This window comes from Microcaecilia unicolor, chromosome 4, assembly GCF_901765095.1.
Source record: "Microcaecilia unicolor chromosome 4, aMicUni1.1, whole genome shotgun sequence".
NCBI classification, from domain to species: Eukaryota; Metazoa; Chordata; class Amphibia; order Gymnophiona; family Siphonopidae; genus Microcaecilia; species Microcaecilia unicolor.
The window spans coordinates 166,551,269-166,563,938 of record NC_044034.1 but is presented as its reverse complement, the minus strand read 5'-3'; the positions used below and the strand labels follow the sequence as shown (position 1 = coordinate 166,563,938).

The 12,670-nt window shown below is 42.5% G+C and overlaps 1 protein-coding gene across 3 annotated transcripts in view; it reads left to right on the top strand.

Annotated features, from left to right (window-relative positions):
- The window catches only part of CKAP5 (cytoskeleton associated protein 5), a 421,631-nt gene extending 410,519 nt beyond the window's left edge, over positions 1–11,112 (top strand). For 2 of the 3 annotated variants that reach the window (XM_030200876.1, XM_030200875.1), the window contains exon 44: positions 8,746–11,111. In XM_030200876.1, coding sequence (XP_030056736.1) covers positions 8,746–9,078 — 333 coding nt within the window. In that variant the 3' untranslated portion in view covers positions 9,079–11,111. Of the gene's footprint in view, positions 1–8,745 lie in introns of all 3 variants that reach the window. The other variant, XM_030200874.1, reaches the window with a different exon arrangement.
- Positions 11,113–12,670: the final 1,558 nt, after the last annotated feature.

Genomic DNA, 12,670 nt, shown 5'->3' with positions numbered 1-12,670 from the left:
GGGCATTATACTTGGAGGGTATTCAACTCCCGAAGCTGCAAAATGGGGATGGAATACGCCTCAATGCTAGCATCAGTGAGGAGGAAGTAAGATGGGCTATAACTCAAAGTAAAACAGGTAGCACCAGGCCCAGACGGCTACAAGGCGGAATTCTATAAGCTGATGGGGGATTCGGTTACCCCTACCTTGGCCCAGGTGTTTAATGAGTGGATAGCAAAGGGTCAACTCCCAGAACATTTAAACCTAGCGAGGATAGTGGTGTTCCCTAAGCCCAAGAGAGATGAACAGTTGGTTACCTCCTATAGGCCTATTTCTTTGCTCAATCTGGAGGCAAACCTGTTTGCCAATATTTTGGCAAACAGGCTAGGAAAGATATTGCCTCACCTTATACATCCGGCGCAAGTAGGATTTGTACAAGAGAGATCAGTTACAAAAAATCTGAGGAATATCCTGGCATCCTTGGAAGGATTGGGCCACTCCAATGAGCAGGCGTTAATGATAAGTTTTGACAGAAAAAGCGTTTGACAGAGTGGAGCCCTTTCTGTACTCGGTGCTAGAGAATATGGATTTCACGGTAACTTTGTGCAGGCGATTAGAGCTCTGTATCACTTGCCAAGAGCACAGGTGATGGTAAATGGCAATGTTTCGGGTGAAATTCAGATTAGTAGGGGAACCAGACAGGGATGTCCACTGTCACCTTGCTTTTTGCCCTTCAGTTAGATCCTTTAATTAGAGACATATATGGTTGTGCAGCGATATCGGGGTACAACTTAAGCAGCAAGAATTCAGCTGGCTGCTTTTGCTGATGATTTGCTAATGATAATCACGAAACCGAAAGCAACTTTGACGAATCTCTTAGAAATTTTCCAAGAATATGGAGATTATTCGGGATTCAAACTAAATATGAAAAGTCTGAAGCTCTTGCGCTCATGTGGACATACAGAAACTATGGCCGGAAGGATTCCCCTTGAGACAGTCTCACACTCCTTTATATATTGGGCATTTTGCTGCCGGCTAGACCAAAAGAACTATATAAATTAAATGTACAAAATTACTGGATCAGACAAAGCAACAATTAGATTCTTGGGGTACTTTGACGTTATCGCTGTTGGGTAGGATAAATCTTATTAAAATGGTGGTACTGCCGAGATGGCTATACGTCTTGCAGATTTTGCCCATAGTGATGATGCAGAAAGACATAAAGTGTTTCTATCGACTAATATTTAGGTTCTGTTGGGACAGAAAACGAGCTAAAATGCAGCAAAAATATATGTTGGGAGGTTGGAGACGGGGGACTGGGAATTCCCAATATTAGATATTACAATATGGCATGCCTATTACAACTGGTGAGAGACAGGATCTTTCATGCCACTGAACACACATCTCTTGAGATAGAGGATGCGCTATTTAGCCCTTACCAAGTACTTACACTGATGCATGTACGGAACAAGGAGATCCCTAATAGATTCCAACATAATGTTCTGCTCAAATCATTAAGAGCAGCGTGGAAATTTATAGGGACATTACTGGGAGGAGACCGAGAACGACGGAATTATAAGTCTCAGAGGCAACCCGGCATTTGTACCCAGAATGGAGAATAAAACCTTTGCTAATTGGGAACAACTAGGTGTAATTACTTTGGCAGACCCTCAGTGCGAATGGGGATATTAAGCCGCTGTCGCAGTTGCTCACACAAGGAGAAATGGGATGGAGGGATAAATTCGCGTATGCCAACTTAAGCACTACATACAAATGTTAAACATAGAAACACTTAAATTTAAATTAGGTAACAAAATTAAAGCTTTCTTTGATGAGATTGCAGAAAATGCTCCATCCATATCACAAATTCATCAGAAGCTGTGGAGTTTGGCTCTGGGAAAGAGCTGACCCAACTACGACAGAAATGGGAAAAAGATGTGGGCAGAGAGCTAACCTCTTGGGATATTGTAGCGCAATCAAAGAAATACCACACCTGATAGGGGGAGACTTATAGAGTGTGCGTATAGAATGATACATAGGGCATACTTTACCCAAGTTCAATTATACAAATCAGGGGGTATTGAGACAGCACTTTGTTTGAAATGTAATAAATATGAGAACTCCATTTATCATGCTATGGGGTTGTAAACTAATACAACGATATTGGAGGCAAATCACCACTTATCTCTCAGGTGTATTATCTAGCAGAATAGTATGAACCCATGCAACTTATATTAGATGTGAAAGATCCACAATTGAGACTGAATGCTGACAGAACATTACTGTGTAGGAAACTATGTCTGATAGCGAATAAATGCATTATGCAACACTGGACTACGACCAACCCGCCGACATTTTGGCATTGGCGTAACCAGGTGCATCAATTGTTGGTTTGGGAGGCGAAAGATGCTAAAGGACTGTAAAAGGAAAGCCCAATTTCTTAAAATATGGGGATGCTATTTGGATAAAATGACGCAGAAAGGCCGTAGTCTTATTCTTAATACCTTATGAGAGATTGTATAATAATGGATAACGCATAATAATGGAAATGTAATACTTGTGTTATGGGTTAATTGGAGAATAAGGAGGTAGGGGGGGTAGAGCTAGGGGGATAGGGTAAGAAGGGAGGGGGAGGAACTCATAGGAAACTGATGGAATAATTAAGAGTAAATAACAATTAGAAGGTATTAATTGCTGACTTTGTCTTACAGCAGAATACTTGAGGTTGTAAACTGTTGTATATACCCTATATCGGAATTTCTTATTGTATTATGTTGAAATTTCATAATAAAAATTGTTGAAACATAAAGCGAATCTGAAAAAAAATTTTCTTCATTCAACGTGTAATTAAACTCTGGAATTCATTGCCAGAGAATGTGGTAATGGTGGTTAGCTTAGCAGAGTTTAAAAAAGGTTTGGACAACTTCCTAAAGGAAAAGTCCATAGACCATTATTAAATGGACTTGGGGAAAATCCACTATTTCTTGGATAAGCAGTATAAAATGTTTTGTACTTTTTTGGGATCTTGCCAGGTATTTGTGACCTGGACTGGCCACTGTTGGAAACAGGATGCTGGGCTTGATGGACCTTTGGTCTTTCCCAGTATGGCAATACTTATGTACTTATGTTGTTTTCATTCTGAGTATTATCTTTCCTGCTTGTCTATGTAAATACTGAAGAGCTGGACTGGATGCCAAGAGAAATGTCTCAGCTCAGTTTTCAATTCTCTGTCTCCACCTACTGGTTGATGGACAAACTATCCCAGAGGTTCTAGAATAGTAGGGAGGACTAATGGCAAGAATATTTATCATGTAAGACCTAATTTCCTCTTATCTCCTCCAGACCGGTCCAGACTGATGGATTAGACACACCTACCAGCAGGTGGAGACTAAAATTTCTGACTTCAGAGAGGCTGTATCTAGCCTGTGCAGTTTCTAAGGAGCCAGTGTTTTCTCAGTCCCAGAAGTGGTAGATAGCCTGTGCTGTCTTATTTGGTAAGGTTTGGGCTTTTTTTTCCTTTACTTTAGATTCTTGATGATCTTGGGTAAGGCTTTTTAATATATTGCAAGATTGGAAAAAAAATGCCTGCTCTGCTCTTCGTTCTTGTTAATCAGTTTGGTGTTGATGAGTGGGGCCTCTCAGCAGTCCCAGAAGTGCAGCAGCTAGGTGGCTGGGTCCTTCACCTCTACCCTCCTGGGGTGTCTCTCCAAGGTTCAGGGAATGATGAGGGCTGCTGTGTGCCTTGGATCCCATAGTTGGCAGGAAGCTTTTAGTGCCTGCTGTCTCCTGTATGGTAATGTTTAAAAATAACAAGAGCTGAGCTTTAAAAGTTGTGCAGTGCGGCCCTAGGATCTGTACTTCTGCTTTGTAACTGTGCTTCGCTGAGCATGAGAGATGTGTTTGGCAAGGAACTTGGAACGACATGCCATGAGCTCTGACAGGCTCCAGCTTTGTAAGTACTTTGGCAGTTCCTGTAAGTTCAGTTTGTCTAAGGGTGCCAGAGCTGTAGTGGCCTCACTATTGGGTTTCTTAGCGGCGTCAGAGTGCTGCAGGGAAGCCGTGGTTGTGTGTGAAAATCTTGTACTGGGAGCCTTAATGGTTTCATTAGTGGTGGGAGGACCCCCATCTTTAACATGCTGCTGACCTGGATCAGTCTCTGTGGCTGGAGATTTCTCCTCAGGTGGAGCATCTGGCATCTTCTGGAGTGTCAGGGGCATCTACCAGGGGTGGGGTTTTCCCTCCTGATTTTTATTCTAGCCATGTACAAAGTGTTTTGCAGGTGAAAGGGCATGGGCAGGATCCCTTACCTTCAGATGGTGCCCCAGGAAGGGATCCAGAGGTTCCAAACGGCAGAGGCTACATGGGATTCTGAATTGGTGGAGGAACTGCCTGAGAAATCCAGGGTTGGTTTGAGGTTGGTGCTAGGGCTAGAGGAGTGTGGTCAAGATCAAAGGGAAGGCCAGGGTAAGGGTTCCTGACTGGAGGAGCTTTCTTCTGGGGAGTAATCTACCATGGTTCAAAATTTTTCACAAGAATGAGTTTCAGGAGCTGATCTTGCAAGTCTCTTAAGTCTTAAATTTAGAGGAAGAATCCTTGGTGGTGATTCCCCAGAAGGTAGACCCCACTGGTGAAGGGAATCATCAAGTCTGCCTGGTCCTTCCCCATGTATCAGGATATTCACTACATCCAAGTGCAGTAGGATGCTCTGGATGCCCCCATTCATACTGCATGGTCTGTGGTGCATTTATATCCGTTACTGGACCAGAATAGGGAGGCCTTTCGGATGTCCGTGGTGGATACGTTGGTGTCCGCAGTGACAAGACTGCTGTTCAGTGGACAGTGGCACAGTGTTAACATAGTAGATGACGGCAGAAAAGACCCTGCACGGTCCATCCAGTCTGCCAACAAGATAAACTCATATATGTACTTTTTGTGTATACCCTACCTTGATTTGTACCTGTCCTCTTCAGGGCACAGACCGTATAAGTCTGCCCAGCACTATCCCCGCCTACACCACGGCTCTGGCACAGACCATATAAGTCTGCCAGCATTATCCCCTCCTCCCAACCACCAGCCCCAGCACAGACCGTTTAAGTCTGGCCCAGCACTATTCCCGCCTCCCAACCACCGGCTCTGCCACCAATCTCGGCTAAGCTCCTGAAGATTCATTCCTTCTGAACAGGATTCCTTTATGTTTATCCCACGCATGTTTGAATTCCGTTACCGTTTTCATTTCCACCACCTCCCGCGGGAGGGCATTCCAAGCATCCACCACTCTCTCCGTGAAGAAAATACTTCCTGACATTTTTCCTTGAGTCTGACCCCTTCAATCTCATTTCATGTCCTCTAGTTCTACCGCTTTTCTTCTCCAGGACCCTTAGGACTGTAGGATGGAGTGCACTTAAAACAATGCTTTGACATCACTGCACCAGCAGTCCAGGTTTCTTTCTATGGAAGTTTGGTGACTAGGATTGTTTTTCTGGTGGCTATTTATCATCCATGCAAAGGAGTTTGGAGCTTCACGCCTTGTCTTGTAGAGAGCTGTTTCTGGTGTTTTCTCAAGAGAAAGTGGTTCTTTTTCCAGGTCCCTCCTTTCTGCTTAAAGTGGTGGTGCTATTTTCATGTTAATCATACATTGTCTTTGCCATTGTTGGGTCACGCCAAGGGGAGTGCAGAACAGCATAAGTACATAAGTAATGCCACACTGGGAAAAGACCAAAGGTCCATGAAGCCCAGCATCCTGTCCACGACAGCGGCCAATCCAGGCCAAGGGCACTGGCGAGCTTCCCAAACGTACAAACATTCTATACTTGTTATTCCTGGAATTGTGGATTTTTCCCAAGTCCATTTAGTAGTGGTTTAAGGACTTGTCCTTTAGGAAACAGTCTAACCCCTTTTTAAACTCTGCTAAGCTAACCGCCTTCACACGTTCTCCGGCAACGAATTCCAGAGTTTAATTATGCGTGGGGTGAAGAAATTTTTCTCCTGTTGTTTTAAATTTATACACTGTAGTTTCATCGCATGCCCCCCTAGTCCTAGTATTTTTGGAAAGCATGAACAGATGCTTCACATCCACCTGTTCCACTCCACTCAATATTTTATATACCTCTATCATGTCTCCCTCAGCCGTCTCTTCAAGCTGAAAGCCCTAGTCTCCTTAGTCTTTCTTCATAGGGAAGTCGTCCCATCACCGCTATCATTTTAGTCGCCTTTCGCTGCACCTTTTCCAATTCTAATATATCTTTCTTGAGATGCGGCGACCAGAACTGAACACAGTACTCAAGGTGCGGTCGCAGCATGGAGCGATACAGCGGCATTATAACATCCTCACACCTGTTTCCATACCTTTCCTAATAATACCCAACATTCTATTCGCATTCCTAGCCACAACACACTGAGCAGAAGGTTTCAGTGTATTATCGACGACGACACCAGAACCCTTTCTTGGTCCGTAACTCCTAACGTGGAACCTTCATGACGTAGCTATAATTTGGGTTCTTTTTTCCCACATGCATTACCTTGCACTTGCTTACATTAAACGTCATCTGCCACTTTAGCCTCCCAGTCTCGTAAGGTCCTTCTGTAATTTTCACAATCCTGTAATGAGTTAACGACTTTGAATAACTTTGTGTCATCAGCAATTTAATTACCTCGCTAGTTACTCCCATCTCTAAATCAATTTTATAAATGTTAAAAAGCAGCGGCCCTAGCACAGACCCCTGAGGAACCCCACTAACTACCCTTCTCCATTGTGAATACTGCCATTTAACCCCACTCCCTGTTTCCTATCCTTCAACCAGTTTTTAATCCACAATAGGACATTTCCTCCTATCCCATGACCCTCCAATTTCCTCTGTAGCCTTTTGAAAATCCAGATACACAATATCAACCGGCTCCCCTTTGTCCACATGTTTGTTTACTCCTTCAAAGAATTGAAGTAAATTGGTCAAGCCAAGATTTCCCCACACAAAGCGTGCTGAACTTGGTCTCAGTAATCAATGTCCTTGGATGTGCTCTGTAATTTTGTTTTTGATAAGTCTCTACCATTTTCCCCGGCACCGACGTCAGACTCTATAATTTCCCGGATCTCCCCTTGAACCTTTTTTAAAAATTGGCGATACAATGGCCACCCTCCAATCTTCTGGTACCATGCTCTATTTTAAGAATAAAATTACATATCACTAACAGTAGCTCCGCAGCTTTGTCTTCTATTTCAGGAGAACGTTGCGAGAGTATGTTCGCGGGACAGAAGAGTTCAATGCGATTGGAACCACCTGTTTGTGTCCTAAGCATAGGGCACCGGCTTCTAAGGCGTCCATTGCTTTGGTATAAAGGGAGCCATTGAGTCAGGTGTATTTTGAAAGAAGGCTAGTACCTCCAGCTCTCAAGGTGCAGTCCACTAGAGGGTGGACAGAGTGCTCCGTGGTTCCACCATTGTAGATTTGTACTGTGGCTGTGTGGTCATCTTTGCATTCCTTTGTGCATCGTCAATTGGGTGGATGTCCAAGCTCCTCAGTATGCAGAATTTTAGAGTGCAAGTTTTGTCTGCATGTCTTTCCAGGGCACCAACCATGAAGATCCTGCTTTGGTACTTCCCAAGCCCAGGCCTTACCTGCTAATTTGCTTTCCTTTAGTTTTTCCAGACTGGTCCAGGAACCTCCTGATTGACATTGAAGGTTTTTAGTTCAGTGTCTTTGTTGTTTTGATTTTATTTTCCTTTAAAAAAACAAAACCCCACAGAATATTTAGTGCCTAGCATATTGGCGGAGCGGACTACGTTGGTCCCTCACCTGTTGTGTGGGGGGGGGGGGGTGGTACTTTAGGAGAGCAGAGCACTGAGGGGGATTTTTGGGGGTGGCCTACCTCTCTTTTTTTTTTTGTCATATAAATACTGGTTCCTTAGCTACAAAGGCTTAGATATAGGCTCTAAAGTCAGAAGTTTCTCAGTTCTACATGCTGGTAGGCTTGTATACACATTAGTCTGGACCAGTCTGGCAGGGACTAATGGAAAGCAACTTAGCAGTTAACGGCCTAATTTTTCCTACACCATTAAATAATTTTATCCATAGTTCTTTGGCAACTCCATCTCTGCCAGGTTTAGATGTTTGCTCTAGCTCTCTTCTTACAACAAACAGCTAGCTTGATTCCTTCATCCAAGAACATTCATAATCAGCTCAGCTGCTGTGATTGGACACAGGTTGGGCTCTATTTAACTTCTTATGGGCCTTGTTAGGGCAGTGTTTGGAAACTGGAGGTTACTATAATTGCTATGACAGGGTGTCGAGCGTTTAATTCGTGAAGACAGGTTTCTTATTTTCCTTGAATATTTTTATAATTGTTCTTTCACAATTGAAAGTACAAAGCATATTATGTAGATCAGGTGAAACAACCTCCTATTTTAATGCATTTAGAATTATATTTTTTAGCAAAGTGTGAAAATGTACAGCACTCAGGAAAGCCCTTATACCCTTGTACAAGTCCAACAGTAATTGCACAGAGTTTAGCTTGCAGTCTCATGAGTAAATTCTCCATGTTGATGTCCTCTGGTGGAGAGGAGAGGGAACCGGGCAGCAGATAGCTCATGAAATTTTTATTGCATCATGGATGCTGATTCTGCATCTGTGTTTGACTGTATTATCTGGAAGAAAGAATTCTTTTGTGCTCTCTTCTAGCTTCTGACACATTTCCTAGGCTTTTTTTTTAAGGCACTTTCACAAATTTATGTTTTTGGGTGTTTTTTTTTTGTTGTTGTGTTTAATACTGCAGGATGAAAGGCCTTCTCTAACCACCTTGCTGTCCAAACCAACTGCCCCCACAGTGGCCTCCTCCACAGATATGCTGCATAGTAAATTGTCTCAGCTTCGTGAATCCCGGGAACAATCTCAGAATTTGGAACTAGACTCCAATCAAATGCACTTGTCTGGCAATCAGCACCACTTCAACCACGTCCTCCACGCAGCAAACATAGATGACTTGAAAAAGAGACTGGAGAGAATAAGAGCAGTCGCAAGTGAAGTGCTTAGCTCTTGGACACTGTGGCCCTGTGCCATCTCATTCTTTACGCAGCTAGAAATCTTCATAGTTACATGGTCTTGTTGAGGCCCTAGTGTGTACAAACTGGTTTTATGTATAATACAGTGCCAGGAGTCTTTGTACATACGTTCTGCTTTCCTTGTGCATCTCTCTGCACTTTGTCAGTGTAATAGTGTACAGATTGCTCTCCTCCTTTTACTTTCTCAGCCTTTGTTTTCTATTTCATTTTTAACTTGCCACTTTTCTTGGCACCTGTTTAGATTGCTTTTAATTTAATTTTGTGAGATCCTTCCTGTAACCCTAAAATTGGTGATTCTGTATAGAATCCTGAGGCATGGCATGAAAATAATTTAAGTGTCTTTTTGTAATAAAGTTTGCATTAAGTACTGTTCTTCCTGTTGATAGAAGCATACATGAATCCAAGAAATGCTGCTCAGAAGGCACCACTTATTTATCATTGAGAATTACTGAGTGGCAGCTTCCTGTGCTACCTTCTGCTGGAGCACAAATGTTGAGAAGGTGCTCTTTAGCTTTGTTTGCACTGCTGGGTCTTACCAGCAGTGATAACCAAAGTCAAATGTTAACAGTATGGATAAATATAAAGGGTAAGAAATAAAGGAGGGGGAGGTAAATGGAGATCGTAGGGTTAGATTAAGAGGTATTGGGAAGCTATAGCTAATGAGAGAGAATTTTGTTAATACTGAGCTATGCTTCACCCCAAATGATTTTTTAAGCCACCTAAAGAACTTGTCTTGCACCTGCTCCTGGGTGGTAGAATGTACAGAAAGCATTTAGGGCCATATTGATCTTTCTTATGCCTTCCTCCACCAAATAGGGGACCTACCAGTTCTTTATCCTTGTCCCTGGAAGGTCAAGAGAAATAACACACACCCACACGATAGATATAAAAGTAAAGGCCAATGCGGGGCAGGACCCTTGGCCTTCTGAATTGGGAAGGGTCCTCAGGAAACTAGCTCAGAGATACACTTTCAGCCCTCTTCTTTTATTGGTAAGCAATTAATGCCACATCATCATTATTTTAGAAACCAATTGCATGTTATCAGCATCACACGGAAAGCATTACTCATTACTCAGTACCATATTAGTAACTGGTCTGACCACCACCCCTATTATCTTTCCAATTCAAATGTCAAATATCTGTTCAGGCAGCGGGTCTTTGGTCACTTAATGCTGACAAAGCTATGATTTCCCAAAACAAGCTATAATTAATGTACTGATCATGGCTACTTCCTAGTTCTGTGTTCTTTATCATTCTGCTAGCCTCAGCTGTTGATTTAGACATATGTGTTATTTCTAGCTTCTATTTCCAGTTATTGCAACATTAGTTTTATTTCCAGTAATTATTATTTTAGTTGCTGTAATCTTCATCTAGCTGCAAGCTTTTGTCTCTCCTGACTTAACTGTTGTATTAAATTACAGGGCAGCGCCTCATAATCATTTTCAACCCGGACACCCAGGGGTCTCTATTCGCAGACAGATTTTTCCAGACCATCAGACTCCTCCCTCTGATCCGATAGGGGTCATAAATCACATTTACAAGGGCAATTTGTAATGGAAACCAAACATGTTCATAAAGGGTTCTTCAGCATCAAAATTATTGTAATTAGGCTTAGGGCTATATAAACTAAGAAACGGAATAAAACACCAATCTGTTGTCTTATCTTTGTTCTCTGTTTCCTGTTTCAATTGGTCCAAATGTTCACGCAGAGCTGAATTGGTTCTGCTGTCATCTAATGTTGAATCTGGAATCAAATCAAGTTCAGTTTTCTCAAGAATTTGGATACTGAAGCACCTCAGTTTTCCCATCCGATCCTAGGGCTAGGGTAGCTTGCTTCTTGCAGTAGGAAAGATGAATCCAGGAATTCAGGCCTTGAAGCTTGACTGCTGAGTGTCCAACCAGTAACACCAGTTGGGGTCCACTGTAGGTATCCAATAAAGCTGTGCGAGGCTTCTGGACCTTCACGTATATGTAGTCTCCATGTTCCAGACGAGGATACTCGCTCTGTATCTCACCAGCAGTTTTGTAATCTGTGACCTGAAATGGAGAAAAAGAAGAAAGCACTTTATGCAAGTACTGACAAAAAGTTAGGAGATCACTGTGCAGTAAGACAGAATCTGGCAGGGTCCCTAACCTTTTCTGGGGTTACCAGCGGTCTGCCCTAATAATTCATGAGGGTAAGACCCTTTCTAGCCGTTGAGGGGAATTTTGAAGCACCATCAAGGCAAAGGGCAAGCACTGAACCAATCTTTTCCCCACTCTGAGGTGAGTACTCTTAATTGCTGCTTAATTAATCCGTTGAAGTGCTCAACTTGGCCAGAGCTGAGTGAATGATATGGAGTGTGTAGCTGCCTTTTTAGCCCAAATTGGTGTTCTAACTCCTCCCAAAGGGCCGAGACAAATGTGGGACCTTGGTCTGAGGAAATCACTAAGTTATTCCCCAGATTGGAAAGAAATGTGTCATCAACTTTTAATAGTTGTCCCAACTGTAAAATTTGTAGTTGGATATGCCTCCACCCATCCAGAGAACCCACAGACTGCCACCAGTAAATACTTGAGCCCCCCTCTTGCAGATGTAACTCTGTGTAAGCAACCTGTATATAGAGAAAGGGGCCCCAGCGCTTTGGAAGGTGTGCAGGTTCTGGTCTGCAAAGCTGTCTTTTTTTTTTTTTGTTTGTTTGTTTTTTTGTTCCCAGCAGCCACAATGATGACAGGCTTGGACTACTTCAGCATGCTCAGGAAACTGGATAATACCAAAGGATAGAGAAAGTCTTGTATCATAGAAGCAACATTTGGATGTGGCCCAGTGTGCATGTACACTGCTAGAGGATAAGTAGTTTGGGCATACAAAGTGTTCTTTTTCCATAAGTCTTCAGCTGTGGGGACAGCCCCCCAAGTAGCCCACATTGTACACTGCTGTGGGTCTGACTGGGCAAAGCATTATTTCAGATGTTCCAATGCAGTCAGTTCAGGAGGAGGCTTAGGATACAGATGGTAACAAATAAACACATAGGCGGTCGGTGGCCCAACTGGGGAGGCTAAAGAGGGCGGGGTTGGGGTGGAGCTTAAATCCATAATTGTCTGATAACTAACACACAGAAAAATAAAAATAAGTCACAATACCTTTTATTAAATTTAGATATTAGATATGTATCGTATGTCAAAGAATAAAGTGGTTGCTCAAAGCATATACTAACCACTATCGCTGAACTGCAAAACACTATGCACAACTTTGTGCAAAAACACACTCAGCCTTACTGTACCATAAATATTACACTGGGCAGAACCTAATACACCAATATACCACCCATAAGGATAATGCAGACCGTCAACAATATGAAACAAGAGATCATACTATCATGATGCGTGTAGAGCCACAAAACACCTTAATTCATGTTTAATATGGGATAAAATGCCATAAATAAATAAATATAAACTTTTAATGTTGAGCACCTAATTCTCAAAGTGGACATATTCCAAACACTATAATGAAAATAAAATGATCTTTTCTACCTTTGTTGTCTGGTGACTTTGTTTTTCTGATCATGCTGGCCCAGTATCTGATTCTGCTATCTGTCCTCTTAACTCTGTTTCCAGGGCTTCCTTTCCATTTATTTCTTTACTTTCCGCCTTTCTTCT